The sequence below is a fragment of the Crotalus tigris genome, unplaced genomic scaffold, assembly GCF_016545835.1.
Source record: "Crotalus tigris isolate CLP2741 ecotype Arizona unplaced genomic scaffold, ASM1654583v1 scf7180000024474.295514, whole genome shotgun sequence".
Classification (NCBI taxonomy): Eukaryota; Metazoa; Chordata; class Lepidosauria; order Squamata; family Viperidae; genus Crotalus; species Crotalus tigris.
In genome coordinates, this window is record NW_024100645.1 from 113,137 (window position 1) to 137,681 (window position 24,545).

Here is a 24,545-nt window from a genome sequence, read left to right on the forward strand (position 1 = left end):
TCCTCTCTACTCAGGAAGTCTATTATTTAGCTTGGAGGCAAGAAACAGACTGATATGATAGCAGGAAACTAGTAATTTGGAATGTAACCGGGAAGACAATAGATCAATATGGAGAACAGATTTTGTTTTTGTGTTTTTATTAACCTCACCTTTTTACCAGTACCTTGTTGTTCAGACATCGTTTATCTTGTTGTAATGAAATATTCATTGGCTAATTTCTACATAAAAAAATAGTTTAGAATAATAGTTTAAGGCAGACATGTCAAACACAAGGCCCGGGGGCCGGATGTGGCCCGCAAAGTGGTTTCATGTGGCCCGCGAAGCCATCCTGGAAACAGTGAGGGAACGGCCCCCACTGCTTTGCCCCGGCCCAAGACGGCCGGGATCCAATGTACAATTTTGTGGTGGCCATCTATGCTGAAATGCATTCAGTCTTAGCTCCACAAGGCCGTCTAGAAATAGCGAGGAACCAGCCCCTGCCGCGTCAGTCCCAGCCTCTGGGTGCATGCTGGGGAGGTATCACCCTTTGTGAGGAATGAAGAAATGGACCATGCCTTGACGCTTGTCCCAGTCCCACCCCCTTCTGCCAGAGACCCTCAGATCTGTCCCATTCCTGCCTAGGCCCCCACAGGCACCCTTGACGCGAATGATGTAGAGCTGGCCATGCCCACCCAGTAGGCCACACCCACTCCCACCCAATATGCTGCACCCACCCTGGCCACACACCCCCTCCCTCCCCGAGGGCAACCGCAATGCTGATGCATTGAGTTTGACACCCCTGGTTTAAGGCACTAGCCTAGGAACCAGGAGACTGTAAGTTCTAGTCTTACCTAATGAAATCTTAATGAGGTCAGCCTGGTGACCTTGGGTCAGTCACCTTCTCTCAATCCTAAGAAGAAAAAAAAAATGAAGTTCTGAAATTGTTGCCAAGAAAACATCATAGACTTGTCCAGGGACTTGCCTGGAGTCAAGAATGATGTGAAGGCAGACACACTGACAAACACACATACACACACAGAGAAGCAGAAACCTAAAACACATAAATAAAAATTTACTATACATAACAGATACAACTAAATTCTGCCAGATCGTTGCCTGATTATTGGCAAACTGAATCAATCAATACTTCACTTCTGTTACAGTTATACTGAATCTCTGGCTTGCTTAATGAATACATATGTTGTCTGTACTGTAAATGGTCTTTGTCAAGGTCTGAAAATGTTCCTTTTCGTTCTGCTACAGGGGCACTGCGCTTGCTCGGTTCACCAATCAAAAAACAGAGAGCTGGTGTTTGAAACAGTTATTTTCAAGTTGTGCTTAGCAAATGTTTGCAGAATCAGTTAGCTAATAAATGATTAGTTGGCTGTCATTGCCCAGGTTCAAACATCAGCCTTAACCTGCTTTATTTGCTTTAGTCTTTCTGAGATTTGAACCCAGCCAGTTTATATTTAACAAAATTGTGGCCATTATAAATGTGGAAATTTAGCTGTTTTCTTTAAATCCAACATAATTTATGGGACTTTTATGAAGATAAAACAGGATAACTTTACATAATTTCAATCTGTGTTTCTTGGATGAATTACATTCTCTGTGCCAACTCACTGTTGTATAGTTAATAATTAGAACTATTTCAAACATGTTGTAATATTTTAAATTTTCTGGGAAACTATGTAGTATCTTATTTTGTAACCTACCTTATGTATAACATGTCAAAAGGAGAAGCAAGGAAGGAAGGAAGAAAGGAAGGAAGGAAGAAAGGAAGGAAGGAAGGAAGGAAAGATCATTTTCTCTTCCATATTTATTTCTACCCGAGAAAACAGAGTAGTTACTCAGCTGGGATAGCTGTAGGTAGGAAATGGAATGGTAGAAACCAACATTATTTATTTATTTATTTATTTATTTATTTATGAGACTTATATACCGCTTTAAGTGCAAGCACTCTCTAAGCGGTGTACACCAGTAAGCAATGTGTGTGTGTGTGTGTGTGTGTGTGTGTGTGTGTGTGTGTGTGTGTATATATATATATATATATATATATATATATATATATATATATATATATATATGCGTTTAAGAAAATTAAAAACGTGAACCCTGGGAGTGTTCATGATAGGAAATAAAATGATCACCAGGGTAAATAATATATATATATATATTTACATTGCCCCCAACAATCTGGGTCCTCATTTTACCTACCCCGGAAGGATGGAAGGCTGAGTCAACCTTGAGCCGGTGAGATTTGAACCGCTGACCTGCTGAACACAGTCAGCTAAAGTGGCCTGCAGTACTGCACTCTAACTGCTGCGCCACCTCGGCTCAAACACCTGTTAAAAACATGTGTTTTTAACAGGTGTTTGTAGGCTTGTTTGTAACTAATCCAAAATCCATTTCCCAAACTCATACTCGCCTTTGCAATTCAGATTATTCTTTGTGACAGATCAAATGGATTACTACATGCAGGCAGGAGGGAGAAAAGAGTATTTCTAAACAAAACAGAGCTGTTGTCTGGGGTTTCTGGAAAAAGATTGTTTCTCTTGACAAAATCAACACTAGAGACATACCTTACAATATAATACAATATTAATGTCATAGTATCAGAACACAGAGGAGGAACTGAAAAGCTGTCAGAAATTAGTATATATTTAGAAATGTTTAATTCATTCATTCTTTAATCTATCATATTTATCTATCGTATCATATTTATCAGGTTTAGAGACCCTCCATTTTCCCCAAATGGGCAGTATAGAAATAACAAAGAGCAACAAAGATGATTAGGGGACTGGAGGCTAAAACATATAAGGAACGGTTGCTAGAATTGGGTATGTCTAGTTTAATGAAGAGAAGGACGAGGGGGGACATGATAGCAGTGTTCCAATATCTCAGGAGCTGCCACAAAGAAGAGGGAGTCAAGCTATTCTCCAAAGCGCCTGAAGGCAGGACAAGAAGCAATGGATGGAAACTAATCAAGGAGAGAAGCAACCTAGAACTAAGGAGAAACTTCCTGACAGTGAGAACAATTAATCAGTGGAACAACCTGCCTCCAGAAGTGGTGAATGCTCCAACACTGGAAATTTTTAAGAAGAGACTGGACAGCCATTTGTCCGAAATGGTGTAGGGTTCCCTGCCTGAGCAGGGGGTTGGACTAGATGACCTCCAAGGTCCCTTCCAACTTTACTACTATTATTATAACATAAAATCATAGAAATTGGTTCATTCATTCATTCAAATATATTCCCTGCTTATTTTGCCAGATGCTGCAGATCTCTGGTCCTCAGCGTGCTTCCATGACTTCAGTTCCAGTGACAGGACCGAAATGGCCGTGTCTTTGAGTGGACGCTGCTTCTTTCAGCCCACTGTCTCACTTTGCTGGAAGGAAAACTCTGCTCCAGAGGCAACCTGCCAAGATATCCCCAATTCCACCATCCCTGAAGCCAGCAAGGTGAAGGGACGTAGAGAACACACTGAACGGGATGAGAATAACAAGGTTTTGTGACTTGATGAAGGGCAGCCAAGTAGCAAAATGAAGGCCAAGTGATTCTGGGAACTTACTTCCTTAGTGGAGGCTTTACGCTGACCCCCTCCATCTCCTGAACAGATGGAAGAAAAAGGTGGAAGGCAGAATGGTGTTTGCTAAGGGAATATCCTTATCAGGCAGATTCCAAGAGAGCCTCTTTCACCCTGCCATGCTGGCTGAGGAAATGAGAGAGAAGCAGGTGCAGGAAGATCATTCTGAGAGGTTTGGACATTGTTCCTCCGGAATTCATTTGACTTATTTTCTTTATTTATTCAGGCTTCTATGCCGTTCCAGGGTGAAGACACCGAGAGTCTTACACTTCCTATCGCAGTAAGTAAGACTAAAAATCCCACAGCTAATCACAATCACATTCCCACCTAATCAGTTCATCGTGTCTGGAAACCTTGGGGCGAAATCATCCTTTTGGCCAATCTCCGATAGATGGATCAAAAAACCCCTGCTCCATGGAAGCGGGAGGGAAGAGGATGACCTTATATGTGGGGGAAGTCTGCTCCACAAGAGGGGCCCTTAGTCTTGTGCACCAGGTCCTTGATGATCACATTCCTTCAAAAGCGGGACTCTTAATCTGGCTTTTCTTTCCAATCTCATTAGATAGGTAAATTGGCTCAGAGCAAGCAGTTTTGGAGATACCAGGCCTGCGCATATAGGGCTTCCAAAGTAACAATCAGCATTTTAAATTGCAGCCGAGAATTAACCAGTACCAAATGCAGCTCTTGTGTTAGAGATGCTATGTAGATCAGGGGTCCCCAATCCTCCCAGGGGCCGCAGCCTGTTCAAAACCGGGCCATGCGAGTGATGGGCAAGCATGTGAGTGGCGGATAAGCGCATGCGTGAAGCCCCACTCGCATGGGTGGTAGGCCCTTGTCTCGCGCATGAAGTTCCACTTGCACAAGCAGAGAGCCCTTGAGCGGAGGGTGCTTATGCTTACATTGGAAAGGTTGGGGACCACTGATGTGGATGAACTCCAGCACACCTATAATTACTAGAACTACTACATTTTGAACAAGTTGGAAAAAATGCAACCAAACGCTCCTGATTTTTAATAACATCTGGAGGCAGCATAGTCCCCATTCTTAGTCCTTGTAAATATAGTAATAGAAAGATTTGCTGATTGAGTTTGCTTTACCAGCATTATTAAGAGGCAAGAAGGACTTAATTTCACAAAGAAATTATGGGTTTTGAGAGAGAGGGAGAGATAGAGATAAAGAGATAAAGAGAGAGAGAGACAGAGACAGAGACAGAGACAAAAACAGAAAGAAAGAGATGATCCCTTCCATTGTCCTAATATGTAGTTCTTACTCTAGGCGTACATCATTAAAAGCGTAGATGTGAATCCACAGCTTTGCTTCAAGGTAAGAGATCCATCTACACACAGACACCCATTACATCCTTACAAGATAGTTGCTGCTTAAGAACTGAGTTACTATGATGTATTACAAGTCTAAGGAAAGCTCTTGAATTTTGAAGATACAAGCGTACAGTGAAAGCAATGAACTTTATCTAGTTTAGATGCTGTTGAAGAAGATTGTATCTGTGCTGTTATGAAAGTACACAGGCATGATGCATGTATATAGGGAGTCCCCGACTTATGACTTGTTGCTTAGCAACTGTTTGAAGTTATGGTGAACCTCCTTGTGTGGGGACTTACAATCCAGTTCCAAGGTGACCCTTCCCACCGCGATCATGTGACTCTACGTTGGGTCTTCGGCAACTGGCCCGCATTTACAGCTGTTTTCATTGTCTCACAGTCACATGACCCGCATTTTATGAGAGTTTTGTCAAAAAATGACACTTACTTCCATTTTTCGGCAAAAACAGCCCATAGTGAGCTATTGGTTTATTTAATGATCGCTGCAAAAAGGTCATAAAATCAGGTCAGTCATAACTTATGATTGTGAGGGGCAGACTCCACTAAGGCAGGGGTGTCAAACTGCTGACCCATGGGCCAGATGTTTCATGGCAAAACTGCCCCCACCCCATTCCCAGCAATGGAAAAAAAAGTCACGGTATGTCGTGAAACATCATGTGACATTACAAGTTTGACACCCCTGCATTAAGGCTATAAACTGAGGACCACCTCTAAAGCAAAATGCGCCATTCCAAACATTCAGCCCAAACTATGTCTTTGTAAATCTTTGAAACTTGGTAAACAGTCATCAAAAAGTCTTTTAAAATGTATCTGTCATACATTTACAGTATAGAAATCTGATTGTTGTAGTTATCCAGAGTTATATTGTATAAGAAGGTGGCCATGTAAGTCTTTTAAATAAACAAGCAAAATAAATAAAAAGCATAGAAAGTTTCTCCAAGGACAATAGACAATAGCAGCATATAATATGCATGTTTACTTAAAATTCTGTGGATTATCTCAAGTAGTGTTAGAAGATGATGATGTGATACCTCTAAAAGGTTGCTATTGGCTACATCTGCATGACTACAAATGACTCAGTCCTTAGAAAAAAATATCTAACGTAGGGATTGCTAATATGGTATCTGCAAGGTACCTCTGCTTTGCCTACATCCCTGTGGCTTCCCAAATTGAATTAAAATAGAAATGATGGCAAATCACATTAGATCTTTTTGATCTTGTATGAGATGTCATGAGAGTTTAGACTAAAGTACACGAGGTCCAGTGAGATTTTGGCAAAGTTTAATTTTTAAAACAATGTTATTATTACTGGTTGAATTACAGATTTTTCTCCCCCATAAAATTGTAGTAAATCTTCATTTCTAGAAGTCTTTAAAATCAAGTTAAATAGTCAGGCTTCATCCTTGAGGCAATAATTAAAACATTTACTATAGCTCAATCCTTTGATTTAGGGCAGCTCCTCTTTCTAATTTGTATGACAAATATTTAATGAAGAAAGGTATGAGGCTAGCAGGAGGACTTAATTTTTTTTTGAGTATTAAATCTGTGTAAATATTAACTACAGGGTTTTATATGATGAGTCACAACTCAATCATTTATCTTTTTTAAGTTTTCTTACATGAACAGCAGCCACACTGAGTGCCCACGCCAGACAGGTGAGTCTACCTAAGTCACAATGCGAACCTCCATCTTTGTTTTCAGGGAGAGACCCTGGGATTAATGATTAATCTCTACCTGTTGAATTGAATGAGTTTATTAGGATACCAAGCCCCTCATTCAGGAATATCAATTTCTTTGTACTGTTCTTCTGAATAAACTCTTCATGAGCATCATATCTTCACAATTGGTACTCATCAGCTAATGAACCTTTGTGATTACAAGCCTTTTGCTTTGTAACCTGCTACTGTCTGGATTCTCTTTGAGTATCTCTAGCCTGTGGTCTGCCCATTCGAATTTCCTTTGCAAATGCCTAGTGCAGGGGTCTTCAAACTCGGCCCTTTTGTGACTTGTGGACTTCATCTCCCAGAATTCCTCATCCAGCTTGCCTGGCTGAGGAATTCTGGGAGTTGAAGTCTACAAGTCATAAAAGGGCCAAGTTTGAAGACCCCCTGGCCTAGAGCAACTCTGAGAGTTTATTCCTAAGTAATGGTTTGCAATAATTAATAGAGACAATTTTTATTTAACCGCAACCATAGTTTCTGAGGTGTAGCCTTAACATTAAGACTATGCTCTGGGATTTCTATCCAATCCTGGTTAAAAGGAAAAACTGGAGTGCTTCATAAATGGGTCATGCTACAGGTCTGTCCATTTTGTACATATCACAACCAGATGTGGGGCGAATGGTTCTGTGTTGTATACTGCAAGTTGCAATCAATGAATGGAATTTTGTGATCTGAATCCAGTGGTAGGATGCTAAGCAAGGAGATTAACATTTTCACAATTTCCAGGTAGATGTGATAGTAGTTTTCGACATGAAACTTTAAAGGATATAAAACTGGTTCTCAACCTGTGGGTCGGGACCCCATTTGGGGTCGAACGACCATTTCACGGGGGTCACCAAACAACGCAGTCCACCATTTTTTCCCCCCTTTTCCTTGGCTGTGCTACTCCCTTTTATTCTATTGGCTTTTGAAAGCCAATAGAATAGACTCTCTTGAATAGAGTCTAAGTCTATTGGCTTTCAAAAGCCAATAGGAATTGTCCAGGCTGTCTCTGCCCTGCTGAGCCCGCCAAAAGTCCCAATCTGCAAACAGTGCTGCACTAGTTGAGTAGTCCTCGACTTACGATCAGTTGAGTAGTCCTCGACTTATGACCGGTTGGGGGTCATGGCATTAAAAAGGTTGAGAACCACTGATATAAAATGAAATGCTTATTTGCTTTGAAAGACCTTTTGGTCTTCAAGATACATAGTGTATGTACAGCTATAACTGAACAGGAGCAGAAGGTAATGTTATCAGAAAGACAGGTAGCACTAGCTCACTACCTCCAGGAAGACTGCTAATTGGAAAAAATGTAGAAGTAGTCAAAAAAGGGCAGATTTCAAACTTATAAGATCTGATTTTTTTGAAAAAAAAAAAGTCCAAGATTTAGGCATTAAGATGAGCTCAACTATTTATTTTTAAAATCAGACCTGATTGCTCAAGTCTTTCACATAAAAAAAAAACTTGCCTCATTCCTCTGTTGTGAAGTATTTCTTCATTTCAACAATATAATCTGGGCCAGAACGAGTGAGAAACATTGACTCGTTAATATTCAAACCTTTGGGAAACAGGATCTTCTAGAAATCAAAGCAAAAGGTCAGATCTGTCCTATATCATTGGCTGTAAGCATCATGCTTGCCTTATACGGAGCCTGCATCATTCATCGATCTAGCCTATTTCAATGTTCCCAACCTGTGATCTTCCAGATATGTTGAATGTCCGTTCTCTTAATTTCCAGTCAGCAGGGTCTAGCTAGCTAGAGATAAAGAAAGTTAAAGTTCATTATATCAGGTCTATATCCTGGGCTTGGAAAATTAGTCTACCCAAGTAGCAGCAGCTCTCTGAAAAAGTAAACTTAATTTATTTTCCCAAAGATATTCAAACTAGCATTGGTGCTCCACAACTGGGATCATGACCTTTGTACATAACCTCAATGAATTTTAGGGAATTCTTAAATATGAAAAAAAATTTATTGGGTAAGTGAGAAGTATAGGTAATCCTCAACTTATTACCACAGGTCAGCCCAAAATTTCTGTTGCTAAGCGAGACAGTTGTTAAATGAGTTTCATCTCATTTTACCACCTTTCTTGCCTCAGTTGTTAAGTGAAACACAGCACTTGTTAAGTTAATAACACAGTTGTTAAATGAATCTGGCTTCCCCATTGACTTTGCTTGTCAAAAGGTTGGAAAAGGTGATCACGTGACCCTGGGACACTGTCATAAATGCGAACCACTTGTCTGAATTTTGATCATGTGACCATGGGGATGCTGCACCTAAGTGTGAAAAACGGTCATAAATCACCTTTTTCAGTTCTGTTGTAACTCTGAAAGATCACTAAATGAATGGTTGTAAGACAAGGATTATCTGTACTTAATTCTACATGCGTACAAAGTCTTCAGTCATGGAATTCTGCAAAACAGAATTTTCAACCCAAAAGTTGAAAAGACTCAGAATCCTCGGTGTAGGTGAATTTGTTAATGACCTCAATGTAAGTATATTTATCACTTACAAAAAGTCCTCGACTTACAACAATTCATTTAGTGACCGTTCAGAGTTACAATGGAACTGAAAAAAGTGACTTATGACCATTTTTCACACTATTGACCTTTGCAACATCTCCATAATCAAGTGATCAAAATTCAGATGCTTGGCAAATAATAGTAGTAGCAGCAGTAAGCAGCAGCAGCAGCAACAACAACAACAACAACAACAACAATAATAATAGAATTGGAAGGGACCTTGGAGGTCTTCTAGTCCAACCCCCTGCTCACGCAGGAAATCCTATACCATTTCAAACAAATGGCTGTCCAGTCTCGTCTTAAAAACTTCCAGTGTTGGAGAATTCACCACTTCTGGAGGCAGGTTGTTCCACTAGTTAATTGTTCTAACTGTCAGGAAGTTTCTCCTTAGTTCTAGGTTGCTTCTCTCTTTGGTTAGTTTCCATCCCTTGCTTCTTGTCCTGCCTTCAGGCACTTTGGAGAATAGCTTGACTCCCTCTTCTTTGTGGCAGCCCCTGAGATATTGGAACACTGCTATCATGTCCCCCCTTGTCCTTCTCTTCATTAAACTAGGCATTCCCAGTTCCAGCAACCGTTCCTTGTATGTTTTAGCCTCCAGTCCCCTAACTGGTTCAGTCCCCAAACTCCACTTCCCTAATGGGTTCATACTTATGACCGTTGCTGTGTCCCCAGGTCATGTGATCACATTTTACGAACCTCCGGCAAGCAAAGTCAATGGGGAAGCCAGATTCACTTAACAACCGGGTTGCTCACTTCTCAATTGCAATGATTCACTTAACAACTGAGGCAAGAAAGGTTGTAAAACAGGGCAAAACTCACTTACCACATATCTCACTTAACAACAGAAATCTTGGGCTCAATTTCGCTCGTAAGTCGAGGGCTTCCATATAGCATACTTCTCAAAAGATTGGAAATAATAGGGCAGTGATGGCGAACCTTTTAGAGACTGAGTGCCCAAACTGCAACCCAAAACCCACTTATGTATCGTCGGGTGCTGGGTAGGTGTGGCCCAGTGGGTAGGTGTGGTCAATTGGGTGGGCATGGCCCATTGGGTGGGTGTGGCTGCGGTGGTAATGGCAGACTAGGTGGGACTAAAACGTTCAGTCAATCAATTCCAACTTTGCGAGATGTTTTTTTTTCCCACGAGAAGTTGAAAATGATTGAAAAAAGTTGAACTTTTTTTTTTTTTTTTTGCACACGGCAGTGGAGGCCTAAAGCGAAAAGGTTTTATAAAACTCAGCTGAAGGCCTAGGACTGGGGCAACAGCGCACGTGCCCAGAGAGAGGGCTCTGCGTGCCACCCATGGCACACATGCCATAGGTTCGCCACCACGGTAATAGGGCATTGACTGAAGAATGTACACAAGCGACTTTGTTCTTTCTTTCTAGATACTACCTGGAATGTCTCTCTCAGTGAGAAATTCCTGCAGCTTCACTTAAACTTCCGTTCTCGCACACCAGCTTCCTTTAGTTCAGCCTTATGCCAGCCGATATCTTCAAGCCACTGCAGACCTGAACCATCTGTCTATACCATCTCCCATGTAAGTGACTCCCGTCTCAAGAGGAGGAATTTGAGGTAGTTTCCAGAAATATCTCAGTCATGACTATTGGATGAGGAAAGCCTAAAATATGATGTTCTACTTGACATGGACGCGGTAGCAGAGGAAGGATGTAGCCTGGATTTAATTCAAGGTTATGTTTTGCAGACGGGAGGATCTGCCTTGGGTGAACTGAACCTCATTCTTCCTTGGACAGCCCTGACAAGTTGTGTACTGGTAAGGACTAGCTTACCTTCTTCCATCACTTCGCAATTAATTAAGGAAGGAGTAATTCCTTAGTGAAATTTGTACGGTTTTACTATAGGGAGTCAATTAAAGGTAGTTTAGGGAGGAAATGGGACTGGCAACTGGGCTGTTAAGCAAAGCAGTCGCTAAGTGAAAATCACACCACCTGGATGTTATGGTTTTCGTTATGATTACGATTTTATTTCGGTTTTCCTTTTGCTTCCGGCTATTTCCTTCAGGAGAACTGGGGGTTCTTTCTCTCTGAGGACATCTCGATACAGGGTGAATAACCAGGTGAAAATAAGAGCAGAGAGAGAGAGAGAGAGAGAGAGACTGTGAAAGTCACAAATGCAGAGACGAATGGCTGGGTCATTTTTTTTAGCACTGTTGTAACTTTGAATAGCTACTAAGCCCAGTTGCTAAAGTTACAGGTAGTCCTCGACTTATGACCGCAATGGGGGATCAGAAATTCCGTTGCTCAGTAAGGAGGTTGTTAAGTGAGCTGTGCCCAATTTTACGACGTTTTTCCCACGGCTGTAAAGCGAATCACTGTTAAGCGGATCTGGCTTCCCCCATTGACTTTGCTTCTCGGAAGCCACCTGAGTATGGTTTGCAAATGGTGACCAGGATACTGCAACCATCATAAATATCGGCTTGTTGCCAAGCCCCTGAATTTTGATCCTATGACCTTGGCGATGCTGCAGTGGTTATAAATGCGAGGACCGGTCGTAAGTCGCTTTTTTCAGTGCCCTAACTTTGAATAGTTACTGGACAAATGGTTCCAAGAGGAGGACTGCCTGCATCTGCAAATTAGCTAACAACTTGATACGAATAATATGCCAGATCAACGGGAGCACCGAGGTGCATATTAACACATTTCATCCCTATGCAGGTAGTTCTCAACTTACAACCGCAACCGAGTTCAAAATTTCTGTTGTTAAGTGAGACATCTGTGAAGTAATTTTTGCCCCATTTGTAACGAACTTTCTTGCCTCAGTTGTTAAGTGAATCACTGCAGTAACCCGGTTGTTAAGTGAATCTGGCTTCCCCACTGACTTTGAGTATTGCAAAAAGGTGATCATGTGACCTTGGGACACAGCAACGGGTCAATAAATATGAACCAGTTGCCAAGCATCTGTGATCGCGTGATCATGGGGAAGCTGCAAAGGGCGTAACCATGAAAAACGGTCCTAAGTCACATTGTTCAGTGTCGTTGTAACTTTGAACGGTCACTAAATGAACTGTTGTAAGTCGAGGACTATCTGTACTGAGTTCCACTGTCCCATTCCACCTCTTTTTTTTGTTTCACTTGTCAGGTGTGGCGTTCTGATGTACAGTTTGCTGGCAAGCGACTCCTGTGTCCAGATGGTAAGTTATAAGAATAGGCTAAATAAACAGGAGGCTGTGTGATCCTATTGTGAAAAATGTCAATTATATTGTGTCTTCTATGATGCTTCTTGGGAGGTAGAGAGAGAGCACTCCTGGGTCTTCTCACCGGAGTTATGTCTTACTCAAATATTTTGAAGAAATTCCAGATCTTAAAGCAGGGGTGTCAAACTCAATTTCATTGAGGGCCGCATCAGCATTGCGGTTGCCCTCAGGGGGCCGGGTGGGTGTGGCCAGGGTGGGTGCAGCCTACTGGGTGGGTGTGGATGGAGTGGGTGTGGCCTACTGGGTGGATGTGGCCAGCTCTACACCGTTCGCGTCAAGGGCGCCTGTGGGGGCCTGGGCAGGAGTGGGACAGATCTGAGGGTCTCTGGCAGAAGGGGGTGGGACCAGGGCAAGTCCAAGGCATGATCCACTGGAGGAGCCTCACTGTTCCTCTCAGGCCATGCGGGGGGGGGGGGGCTTATGGAGCTACGACTGAATGCATTTCAGCATAGATGGCCACCACAAAATTGTACATTGGCTCCCGGCTGGCCTGGGCCAGGGCCAAGGCAGAGGGGGCCGTTCCCTCACATGAAACCACTTCGCGGGCCGCATCTGGCTCCCGGGCCTTGTGTTTGACATGTCTGTCTTAAAGAAACAAGCTAGAGCAGTGGTGGCGAACCTATGGCACGTGTGCCAGAGGCGGCACTCGGAGCCCTCTCTGTGGGCATACGTGCCATTGCCCCAGCCTTGCCTCCCCCCGCGACCAGCAGCCCCCCTGGAGGAGAGTTGCCCCCGAGCGTGGCCCATGTGGAGCAGCACAGCCAAGGATATGGCAGCCAGACAGCATAGACAAGACTCTGCCCTTACGCCCCATCATGCACAGTTGATGTTGCGGGGCGTGGGCAGAGGGTGTGGACGCCATGGCGCTGCTGGGCTGCCTGGGTGATCTGCGGGCAGGCAGGTGGGGCCGTGGCAGGAGGTGAAGCAAGGGCAGGGCCAGTTTTTGGGCACTCGGTCTCTAAAAGGTTCGCCATCACAGCTAGAGGATTTATAGAAGGGTCGACAATGATGGTTCCAACCAATGAATGAAAGCATTAGGACATTCCTGAGAAAGCAGAATGACATGATTAATGACAGCAATCTGAGGAATTGCTAGCATTCCTTTCCCTCTCTGATGGCCACAAGAAGAAATGATATGACAATGTCAGTTAAAGATTAACAGGGGAAAGCACAGATAAAAATGTTGCAATGAGGGCAGCAGATCCATTTTCTCCGTTTCTTGTTTTTCCAATCTTACCTTCAGTCCATCCTGTTTCCTTACGAGTTTGTAACATTTTATTTAAAGTGGGCGCTATGATTTCAACCTTGTATCACATAAAATGGATGGTTGATTTAAAAAAATTGTCTAGTATGCAAATAATGAATCAGATTTATTCCCCTAATGTATTACACAAAAAAGAGAAATAATTATGCTGCAGAATTCAGAGGTGTGCTTTTCAAAACATACTTGAGTTCTGTATGTGTTCAGCCAATCAACTATTCTTTCTTTGGTTATCCCAGTGTTTTTTCAAACTTGGCAACTTTAAGATGTATGGATTTCAACTGGTTAGGGAATTCTGGGAGTTGTAGTCAGTGGTGGGATTAAGATATGTGAACAACCAGTTTTCTGTGTGGATGCCGCTTCTGGAAGTCCATTCTGTACCTGGGCAACAAAAAATTAGCTACCGGTTCTGCCAAACTGGTGCGAACTGGCTGAATCCCACCACTGGTTGTAGTCCACACACCTTTAACTAGCCAGGTTTGAAAACCACCGGGTTCTACTCAATTCCCTTTCTCATGCTTTTTATATTCTGATTTTTTTTCCACTCCCAAAAAGAGTTTTAATGCAAATTGAACATGTTCAGTCACCAGTTGTAGGATTTTCTTTCCTGAGAGGTTTGTTTCCCTTTGGGGTTCAGTTTGGGACATGTGATTTCCTTAAAATTCCTTGTCCATGTGAACAATGCTGTCTTAGCTACATAAGGGTCAACTCTTAAAAAAAATATTCACTGTACTATTTAAACTTCCCTTGACTTGATGCCTTCCAGAAGTGTTTGGCCACACAGGACCAGCTAGATCAGGGGTAGGCAACCTCGGCTCTTTTATGACTCATGGACTTCAACTCCCAGAATTCCTGAGTCAGCCATGCTGATTCAGGAATTCTGGGAGCTGAAGTCCATGAGTCATAAAAGAGCCGAGGTTGCCTACCCCTGAGCTAGATGGTCTGAGGAACTGTGGCACAAGTATTCCTTGACTTACGAGCACAGCTGAGAACAGAATTTCCATAGTTAAGTAAAATGATTATTAGGTGAATCATGCCCACTTTTACAACCATTTGGCCAAGGTTGTTACGTGGATCATTGCAATTGAAAAGTGAATCCTGCAGCCTTTGAGTAAATCTGGCGTTTCCCATTGACTTTACATGCTAGAAGCTGGCTGGGATCAGGACACTGCAAACAGTGTAAATAACAGGCTAGATGCCAAGCAGTTGTGACCACATGACCGTGGGGATGCTATGTTGGTTGTGAGTGTGAGGGCTGGTTGCAAGTCACATTTTTCAGTGCCGTTGTAACTTTGAATGGTCAATAAATGAATGGTTGTAAGTTGAGAACTACCTGTATATACTGTACATCCAGTGGTGGGATTCAAATATGGGAACAACCGGTTCTCTGTGTGGATGTCGCTTCTGGACGTCCATTCTGGGCCTGGGCCACAAAAAATTAGCTACCAATTCTGCCGAAGTGGTGCAAACTGGCTGAATCCCACCTGACGGGCCCAGATTGGGGAAAAGTGATAAGTAGGAGATAACACATGAATACATTTCTGCAGAAATGCACAGGTGATCAAGAATTACTTCCTGCAGCGATTTTACATCGCTTTCCTTCAAATTTCTTTTTCTGCTAGTTTCTCAACGACGCTGGGGGTTGCTGGTCTTTGCTGTAGTTTTGGGCCTGGGATTGCTGGCTTTGGCGATTTTCCTGATTCACTGGAATATGCACAAACTCCGTAGAGGTAAAAAGCATCAGAAGGACTGGTTTATAATGGATGTGGGTGGAGGAAAGGGGATTCTATACTTGTACCGATCTCAAGCAGCGAAACAGAACATATTATTTTGCAGCAGAGCCCTCTCAATTTCATCACTGGAAGCCTCCAAGAAGAGACTGGACAGCCATTTGAGCAGGGAGTTGGACTAGAAGACCTCCAAGGTCCCTTCCAACTCATCCTGACTCTTGAGAAATGCAGGCTCCTACGGTAGTCAGCCAGAAGGATAATACACTTTTTGCAACATGCATACACCTGATACACATTTAATGCTAAATGGGGCTGGTTTGTTGTATTTGGTCATAGCCCAATACAAGCAGCCCTTGGTTAGTCACTTAGTGATCGTTTGAAGCTACAACAGACCCTTTAAAAGAATACTTACAACCTGCATTCAAACTTCCCCTAGCAAACTATGCTTAATGACCCTGGCGTTTGGTTAATGATTGTGGCAAAAGAGAGTGTAACTTTGGTTGTGGTCATATGAGCCACTTAATCACGGTCATGACTTAACAACCAAAATTGCACACTTGTAATTACACTTGTAAGTCGAGGATTACCAGTATGTAGATCTGCTGATCAGGGCTTATTATTATTATTACAGGATCTTGAGACATGTATATTCGCTTAGTATTACATATACAACAGTCCACACTAACTTGTTCAGTAATCTGTATTTTAAACACTGTCACAGTGCTGGTTTAATGTTGTATCTACATGGATCTAAATAAAAGAAAACGCAAGCAAACTAAAATGGAACATGTACTGGGAACGATGGCATAGAGAGAAAGGCTAAAAAGAAATGAATTTGAGTTGATTCAGGTGCATGTACATACTTTAAGGAGTTATTTCTGAGGCTTCCAAATGTGGATTGTTAAAAAAAAAAGAAACTCTACCTTTACCGTGTGTTTTGTCTTTGAGATAAATATGTGAAATGCAAGGTCAAATCAAATATCTCATTACAGTCTTTGACTAGCCTTTACAATAAAAGAGTATAGTATAAAAGAAATAGTTTAGAAATAGTTGTTGGGGAAGTGAAACAATATAACAGGACAATAAAACAACCTCGCTAATTAAAAGTTTTGGAAGATCAGTTGTTCCTTGGCAGGTTATTAGATTCCAATAAAAAAAAGGACCCAAGTTCCTGTAAGAAGCATCCCTCATCCCTTTCCTTTCTGTTTTCTTCCAGATGCGCCCGGCCGGCACCATTCTTGTCCCATCCTGCTGATCTATTCTCCTGATTCAGAGGAACACACACAGTTGGTCTGCTCCTTTGCTGCATTGTTGAGGTCGGCGCTGGGCTGCCCTGTGCTATTGGACCTCTGGGAGTTGGGCCATGTGGGACGACTTGGCATCTTGCCCTGGGTGTATGCCCAACGGGAACTCGTGGGTCGCAAGCAGGGCCAGGTGCTACTGCTGTGGAGTGCGGGCAGTGCCCGCGCTTATGGACTCTGGCAAGGAGAGGCAAGTAGCCATGGTAGGAAAGCTCCAGAGCCCTATGACCTCTTTGGGGCAGCCATGGCCTGTCTACAAAGTGAACTTCAGGGTGTGTCTGGAACAGTCCAGCGATGTGACTGGATCATTGCCTATTTCAATAAACTGTGCGACCGGCGGGATATTCCACGTGCTCTGCGCCTTCTTCCCCGTTACCGCCTGCCTCAGGACCTGCCAGACCTGGTTGGGGTCCTGCAGGGCAACTCCAGCTCAGGACCCAGCTGGCTCCATGCTAGCGCCAAGGCCCTTGTTTGCCACCTGCTCAAAGCCGAGAAGAAGAGGAGCTCACGGAAGCAGCGGAATCAACCATGGAGCAAGAACGTCAAGAGACTGGAGGAATCCCTGTTCCCCCTCGCTCAACTCAAGGTGCACAGGCCAAGCTGCACTTGAGGGCTGTGGACTGAGGGTGTATTGCAAAATGGGATCGATCCCACTGGTTATCTGTAGGCAGAAGGTAGTCCTTGGGCCTCAGAAGGATTGGCTTCCTTATGATGCCTGTGAAATGGCATCTGTAATGGCATCTTGGCTGGTAATGCCACTGCCAAAAATACAAAGGAAGGGGTCCAAGCTCAGCTAAACGTGTAAAGCAGAGAGATTACTCTGGCTGCCAGAGAGCCCCCTCCATCACCTGATGGTCATGGCATCTGTTGCCATAGAGATGATAGGGTACTGCAAAGAGGCGGTCATGTTGCCTTGCTGTCGAAAGCAGGGTTGGTGCAATATGAATGTTGTGGGCAGGTGTGTGTGTATGATTCACAGGTGCTGCTTCCTAGCCAGTTCCTCCTGGAGGATGGTAAGCTGGTCAAAAAGCAGCCAGGTTAGGCCCAGGGAAGAGGATCTTGCTGCAAGCTAGATGGACTAAATGGAGAGACTGAATTCTTGCTTTGTTCACCATCCATCACTTCAGGACTCTAACCCACAGAAGGTGGAGAACATCTCTGACACCTTTCAGAATGTTTCCCCCCCCCCAAAAAAAACATGGGTCCTTAACATTTCTACTAGTGGAAACACAAAGACCAGCACGAAATCCGAAGATAGTGATCTCCTAGATCAGTGGTTTTTAACCTTTTTAAATGCCGCGACCCCCAACCGGTCATAAGTCGAGGACTACTCAACCGGTCGTAAGTCGAGGACTACTCAACTGGTGCAGCACCGTTTGCAAAATGGGATTTTTGGCGGGCTCAGCAGGGCAGAGACAGCCTGGACAATTCCTATTGGCTTTTGAAAGCCAATAGAATTAGACTCTATTCAAGAGAGTCTATTCTATTGGCTTTCAAAAGCTAATAGAATAAAAGGGAGTAGCACAGCTAAGGAAAAGGGGGAAAAAAATGGTGGACTGTGTTGTTTGGCGACCCCCGTGAAATGGTCGTTCGACCCCAAATGGGGTCCCGACCCACAGGTTGAGAACCACTGTCCTAGATAGTACACTAAGGGTCATTCCCCACTGTTGAGTGGAGACTCTCTCCATTTACCTATGTGCTAGCAAAAAGCTATGCCAGCAGGGAATTAGCTCTTCCCGTTACTAATTCCTATATCCCAATTCTGTCCCCCATCTGTGCAGTCTCCTGACTCCCTTCAAGGAAATGGGGTAACAAAGCCCAACAGATGTTATGCAGCTTAGAACTGCTCTGGAGTGGGTCAGAATCAGTGGGTAAACACTATCTGAACATCAGAACAGCTGAAGAAGAGATAAATCATCTAGCTAGAGAAGTTAAGCCTTTTTACCCATAAGCTAGGGACAAGATGACAGCAGCGTGAAAGGGATATCCCAGAACAAAGGTATTGTCAGAGTGTGTTTTTGCTGTGTGCAAGTGGGAAAAAGACTTACAAAGTCATACAATTAGGTGAATGTAAATGTAATCAGCCACCGGCTTGCCTTGCTTTGACCGCTCCGTTTCCAAACCAGCAAAACAGGCACGTTGCTAAGAGAGTTGTAAGAGATCTTCATTTTGTTTTGTGTGTTTAATCGGCTGAGGTTCTTTGTTGCTCAGGTCCTACGTCGTCTTCTTGGTGCTGCTATCTTGGAATATAATAATAAAGATTATTTTTAAAGGAAATTCAGAAAGGCAAAGGGCACTTTTCTGCTTTAGTTATCTACAACACTGCACTGACGGTCTCTTAAAAAGTAGAAACCTTGATAAACTAAAGTCACCCTGCTTTATTGAAAAGGATTTCTGTGCCTCATGACTTTGAAAGTAAGCTTGCAGGGTTTTTTTTTTTTTTTTTTTGAAGAATAACCCCCTGGTGGAAGGGCTGTCTCTGTCATTCCATAATGCAACTTTAGCCAACTTGTGGCCTTTCAGATATGTCATGTTTACAGCTTCCACAACGGACCATGTTGGTTCAGAATTCTGATTAGATCCAACATATCTGGAAGACAGCAGATTGGAGAAAACTGTCCTAATGGCTTCAGACTAAAATAGTCTTGTACCTCAGGATCTATTACTGTTTTTTTCTACCTAGATCTAATTCTAGATCCACATAAACATGTGTACCATGCACATATACATTACTTTGCAAAATAGGAAAGATTCATTGGTACAAATAGCCCTTAACGTTATAACCGCAACTGAGCCTAAAGTTTCTATTGCCAAGCAACAAAGTGGCTAGGTGTGTTTTGCCCCATTCTATGACCTTTCTTGCCACAGTTGTGGCAAGTGAACCACTGCAGCTGTTAAGTTTGTAACTGTGGTTGATAAAGGAATCTGGCTTCTCCATTGACTTTGTTTGTCTAAAGGTCGCCAAAGGTTATCGCTTGTTCCTGGGACATCGCAACTGTCATAAATACATGCCTGCTACCAAGCATCCGAATTTTGATCACATGACCACAGGGAATGCTGCAAAGGTTGTAAGTGTGAAAAATGGTCATAAATTGATTTTTTTTCAGTGCTGTTGTAACTTCAAATGGTCACAAATGGTTGTAAGTCAAGGATTACCACTGTACCATACAGGGCATGAGGTATTTTTACTTTCTTATATGCCTTTCCATTTCATCGTTCAAATGACCCAGGACAATAAATTGTGGAATTTATTTATTGAAGCACATTTCTATTTCAAGAGAAAACATAGGTGGATCAATTGGAAACTGATCAAAGAGAGAAGCAACCTGGAATTAAGGAGAAACTTCCTGACAGTGAGGACAATTAACCAGTGAGATTTTAAAGAAGAGACTAGACCAGGGGTAGGCAACCATGCTGGCTCAGGAATTCTGGGAGTTGAAGTCCACAAGTCATAAAAGAGTCAAGGTTGCCTACCCCTGGACTAGACAGTCACTTGTCTGAGATGGTATAGGTTCTCCTGCTTGAGCAGGGGGCTGGACTAGAAGACCTCCAAGGTCCCTTCCAGCTTCTATTCTATTCTATTCTATTCTATTCTATTCTATTCTATTCTATTCTATTCTATTCTATTCTACTCTACTCTACTCTACTCTACTCTACTCTACTCTATTCTGTTCTATTTTCTATTCCTGATCAATAGTTCTTCTCTGAGGTAATGGTGGCCTTTTAAGTCAAGATCTTCATTGAGTAATTGTTCTATCTTATTCAAATAATGTCGTAGGAGTTCCAGGTTTTAGAGTCAAATATTTTCCATCTTCTCTTTTCTTAAATAAACAAAAAACAGCTAACTTTGGAATGGGTCTATGGAAAAATGGAGCAAAACTTTCCTATTCTCTTGATTGATTCACTGCCTCATTGGCAGAGAGAGGAAGCATGATAGTGTAATAGGAATTCCCCAAAGGAGTGAAGTAATCGAGTAAGCCATAGTGATTTAAATTTAGCTTGAGATAATCCCCAGTCATGCATATAGTTGAAATACATTTTCCATCAGATCTACTGGGGGATTAATAAAGATTTTTTTTTATTCTGAAATCACACTAATTTCTAAAGAGAAAAGCTGAATCAACCTTGAGGATCGAACTCCAGGCAGTGGGCAGAATCAGCCTGCAATACTGCATTCTAACCACTATGCCACCAGGACTAATTTATCATAGCTAAATGTGAAACTATATGGGGTACCTGTTCTAGTTTCCAAAAATGCCACATCTACTCTTTAATAGTCATAATATACTTTTGACTTTTCTTTTTGTCTATACATGAAGACTGGAAAATTATCTTCAGTCTAAAAAGAAACTTAGGGAACTAACAATAGGCTAAATTTGCCACAATTTAAAACATACATACAATATATATCTTTTCAAAAATAGTAGCATATCATACTAGCACCCACCTATACTGTAAATCAGGGGTCCCCCGGTCTGTGGCATGCCAGCAACCAGTCCGCACAAACAAGCAATGCCCATCCGCGGGATGCAGGCAGCACACAAAACCACACCCCCTCCAGTCTGTGGAAAAATTCCTCTCCACAGAACCGGTCCCTGATGCCCAAAAGGTTGGGGACCTCTGCTGTAAATACACCTTTATAATTATTGTCAGGTTTTATGGTTACTATTCTGAAAGGCAGCTATTTCAGACTTCACTCTTTAAAAAAAAATAAAGGTCTATGTGAGCAGAAATTGTACAATGTTGTATTATTTTTAATTTTAAAATTTAATATAAAATGAAATGCAGCATGTCACTACTGGTAGTCCTTGAGTTATAATCACAATAGAACATAGAATTTCAGTCATATGTTTTTGCGATCGTAAGTCGAGGCTGAATTCGATTTTGACTGTTTTTACAAAGGTCATAAAGAAAATCAGTGCAGTCATAAAGTGAATCATGTTGTCGATGAGAGAATAAAAAAGGCCAGAAACTGGCAAAAAGCATTGCAAATTGTAATCACATAACCGTGGGATGCTGCAATCAGTCATAAATGTTAACCAGTCACCAAGCATCTGAAATGTGGTCACATGACGGGGGGAGGGACACAGATGTAAATTTTGAGGACGGTCTGTCATAACTTCAAGCAGTCATTAAATGACCAGTCATAAGTCAAGGACAACCTGTGATGTCATGTTCTAGGTCAGCGGTCTCCAACCTTTGTGGCTTGGTGGCCTGGCTGGGGAGGGGGAGAGGAGAACTGGTCTGTGCAAGTGGCAGGCTGGCACACATGCACATGTGCAAGTGGCAGGCCAGTGCCATGCATGCAGCTCACTTATCTGAGCAGCGGGCCAACATGCATGTGCATGACTTCCCATCGGCTCACGCAAGTTGAGCTACATGCATGCGCGCATTCTGGCCAGCCAGTTGCAAGGCCCAATTCCAAATAGGCCACGGCCCCAGGGGTTAGGGACCCCTGTTCTAGGTAATTCTAGTTCATGCCCAAGGATCTTTTTTCACTTGGACCCACATCCAAATCAATATAACCTCCTTGATAAGTGGGCTATACACCTTATAAAATAGCGTTCTTTAAAAAAACATAATGTGATAATCCTATGGCCCTGCCATCAAGAGCAGACATGCAATTACACGTGAGGTAAAAGTACTATAACTGCATTTTTGGCAGTTCTGGGCTGAATCACTCTTCCAACACTGAATAAATGGAGCTATATCTTCCAAAGCCACAGGTTCATTCCACAGCTATCAACTATATAGGTGTTGTCCCAAGAAATACTGGGTTTCATTTACGCCTGTCACACAAATCCAATCATGCACACAAGACAGGAAATTGCTTTACTCTATTATAGAACAAAGGGCAATTGGCATGAAAGTTTCCAAAGCAAGGCACTGTTGGTGCAAGGAAAGTATGATCTGTTGGGATTTACTTATCTATCAGTGCTGGCCAGCTCCTGGCTCCTTTTGTGCTTTGTGTTGTTCCATTTCAAGGCTTACCTTTGACTGGTTTTATTTATTTATTTATTTATTTATGAGACTTATACGGTGAGATTTGAACCGCCGACCTGCTGAACATAGTCAGCTAAAGTGGCCTGCAGTACTGCACTCTAACTGCTGCGCCACCTCGGCTCGGTTTTCAAAGTGAAAGGAATTTCTGCTTTTTTAGCTAACAATTAATGAAGGTCAGTTTGATGTCATAAGTTTATACCCCCTGCATTCTATTACAAGGACCAGAACTACAAGTCTAATCCAGGCCCTATCGCAGTATGCCTCAACCATGTCAACTTTAACATGTATGAACTTCAATGCTGGCTGAGAAATTTTGGGAGCTGAAATCCAGACATCTTCAAGTTACCAAGTTGCGAATCACTGTCCTACGTGATCACGGGGTAGGCCTTTCTACTAAATTTAAGCCAGGAATTGGCAGCTTCTGATTCTAAAGGACCCATTTTGACTTCAGGTCATGCCACTCACACAAAATGGCTGCTCTGGAATTTTTTTTTTTTAATATAATTTTTATTAAGAAATTTTTACATAGGTAAAAGACAAAAATGAAGGAAAACTGCATTATGAAATGAAGAAAAAATAAAAAGAGTGAAAAAAGGGAAAAGTGCAGAAAACAAAACAGTAGAAAATAGAAAGAAAAAGAAAGAAAAAGAAATCGGCAACTTCTGAATCCATTTTAACAATTATGTACAAACTTTTTGTCCCCCCTCCCTCACTAATATTGTAAAAAAATCCTTCAGCACCTTGTTCAGACTTTTTCAATCATTAAATCCATAAGTCATCATTTCACTTGTTTTTCATTTTCAACAAAAAGTCCACAAAAACTTTCCAGTCTTGTACAAGAATTTACTATTTTCCACAAAACTGCTTTGGATTACCATATAGCTATCCGGCCACTTACCAAATTTGAGAACACAATTTTCTTTCTCCTATTTTGCCTAAAATCACATAGTGGCAACAATGAATTGCACAAAATGGCATGTTATCATTCTTTTTATGTCTTGAAAATTGGATCCTATCCTAAGTTAAGGTAGGTCTCAATCTGAAGGTTTCAAATCACAATGTGTGATTCCTTTTGTTTGTGGGCTTAGTGTGTGGTGTGACCTCCACCTTTACAACCTGTTCAATAAGCCAGGACTAGAACAAATTCCCGACACATAAATGTTGTCAGTTTTTGTCCATATCTGAAAGCTTCATTTTTTGCCAGCTCAAAATCTGAAACTTTCCAAAGAGATAACATCTGGATTTTGTCTGAAATGGTATAGGGCAGGGATAGGCAACCTTGGCTCTTTTATGACTCTTGGACTTCAACTCCCAGAATTTCTGAGCCAGCATGGCTCAGCTTAGAAACCTCTCCCTTTCCCCTCAGCATGGCTGGCTCAGGAATTCTGGGAGTTGAAGTCCATGAGTCATAAAAGAGCCAAAGTTGCCTATCCCTGGTATAGGGTTTCCTGCCTGAGTGGGGGGTTGGACTAGATCAGGAGTAGGCAATCTTGGCTCTTTTATGACTCGTGGACTTCAACTCCCAGAATTTCTGAGCCAGCATGGCTCAGCTTTGAAACCTCTCCCTTTCCCCTCAGCATGGCTGGCTCAGGAATTCTGGGAGTTGAAGTCCACGAGTCATAAAATAGCCAAGGTTGCCTACCCCTGGTCTAGATGAACTCCAAGGTCCTTCCATTATTATTATTATTATTATTATTGTTGTTTTGTTTTGTTGTTTTATTATTTGCTCTCATGGCTTTTGGAAAAATGCTGAATTTAGCTTGACTGTGATTTAGGTTCCCATTACTGGCAGCCTGGCATTCAGCCTAGGTTCTTTGGCACATCCCCTGGATTTCAAGGGAAGTTCTTGCTCCGCCTCTTGGATTTAATTCTTCTTTGACGTAACCTTGGTAGTAATTGCAAAAAGGGAGGA

The 24,545-nt window shown here is 42.4% G+C and overlaps 1 protein-coding gene across 2 annotated transcripts in view; it reads left to right on the forward strand.

Moving 5' to 3' along the window:
• Positions 1-18,019, forward strand: part of IL17RE (interleukin 17 receptor E) — a 39,765-nt gene extending 21,746 nt beyond the window's left edge. For both annotated transcript variants that reach the window (XM_039333356.1, XM_039333357.1), the window contains 9 exons: positions 3,252-3,439; positions 3,791-3,844; positions 4,840-4,887; positions 6,514-6,559; positions 10,513-10,664; positions 10,830-10,898; positions 12,224-12,275; positions 15,222-15,329; positions 16,546-18,019. In XM_039333356.1, coding sequence (XP_039189290.1) covers positions 3,252-3,439; positions 3,791-3,844; positions 4,840-4,887; positions 6,514-6,559; positions 10,513-10,664; positions 10,830-10,898; positions 12,224-12,275; positions 15,222-15,329; positions 16,546-17,240 — 1,412 coding nt within the window. In that variant the 3' untranslated portion in view covers positions 17,241-18,019. The remainder of the gene's footprint in view (positions 1-3,251; positions 3,440-3,790; positions 3,845-4,839; positions 4,888-6,513; positions 6,560-10,512; positions 10,665-10,829; positions 10,899-12,223; positions 12,276-15,221; positions 15,330-16,545) is intronic.
• Positions 18,020-24,545: the final 6,526 nt, after the last annotated feature.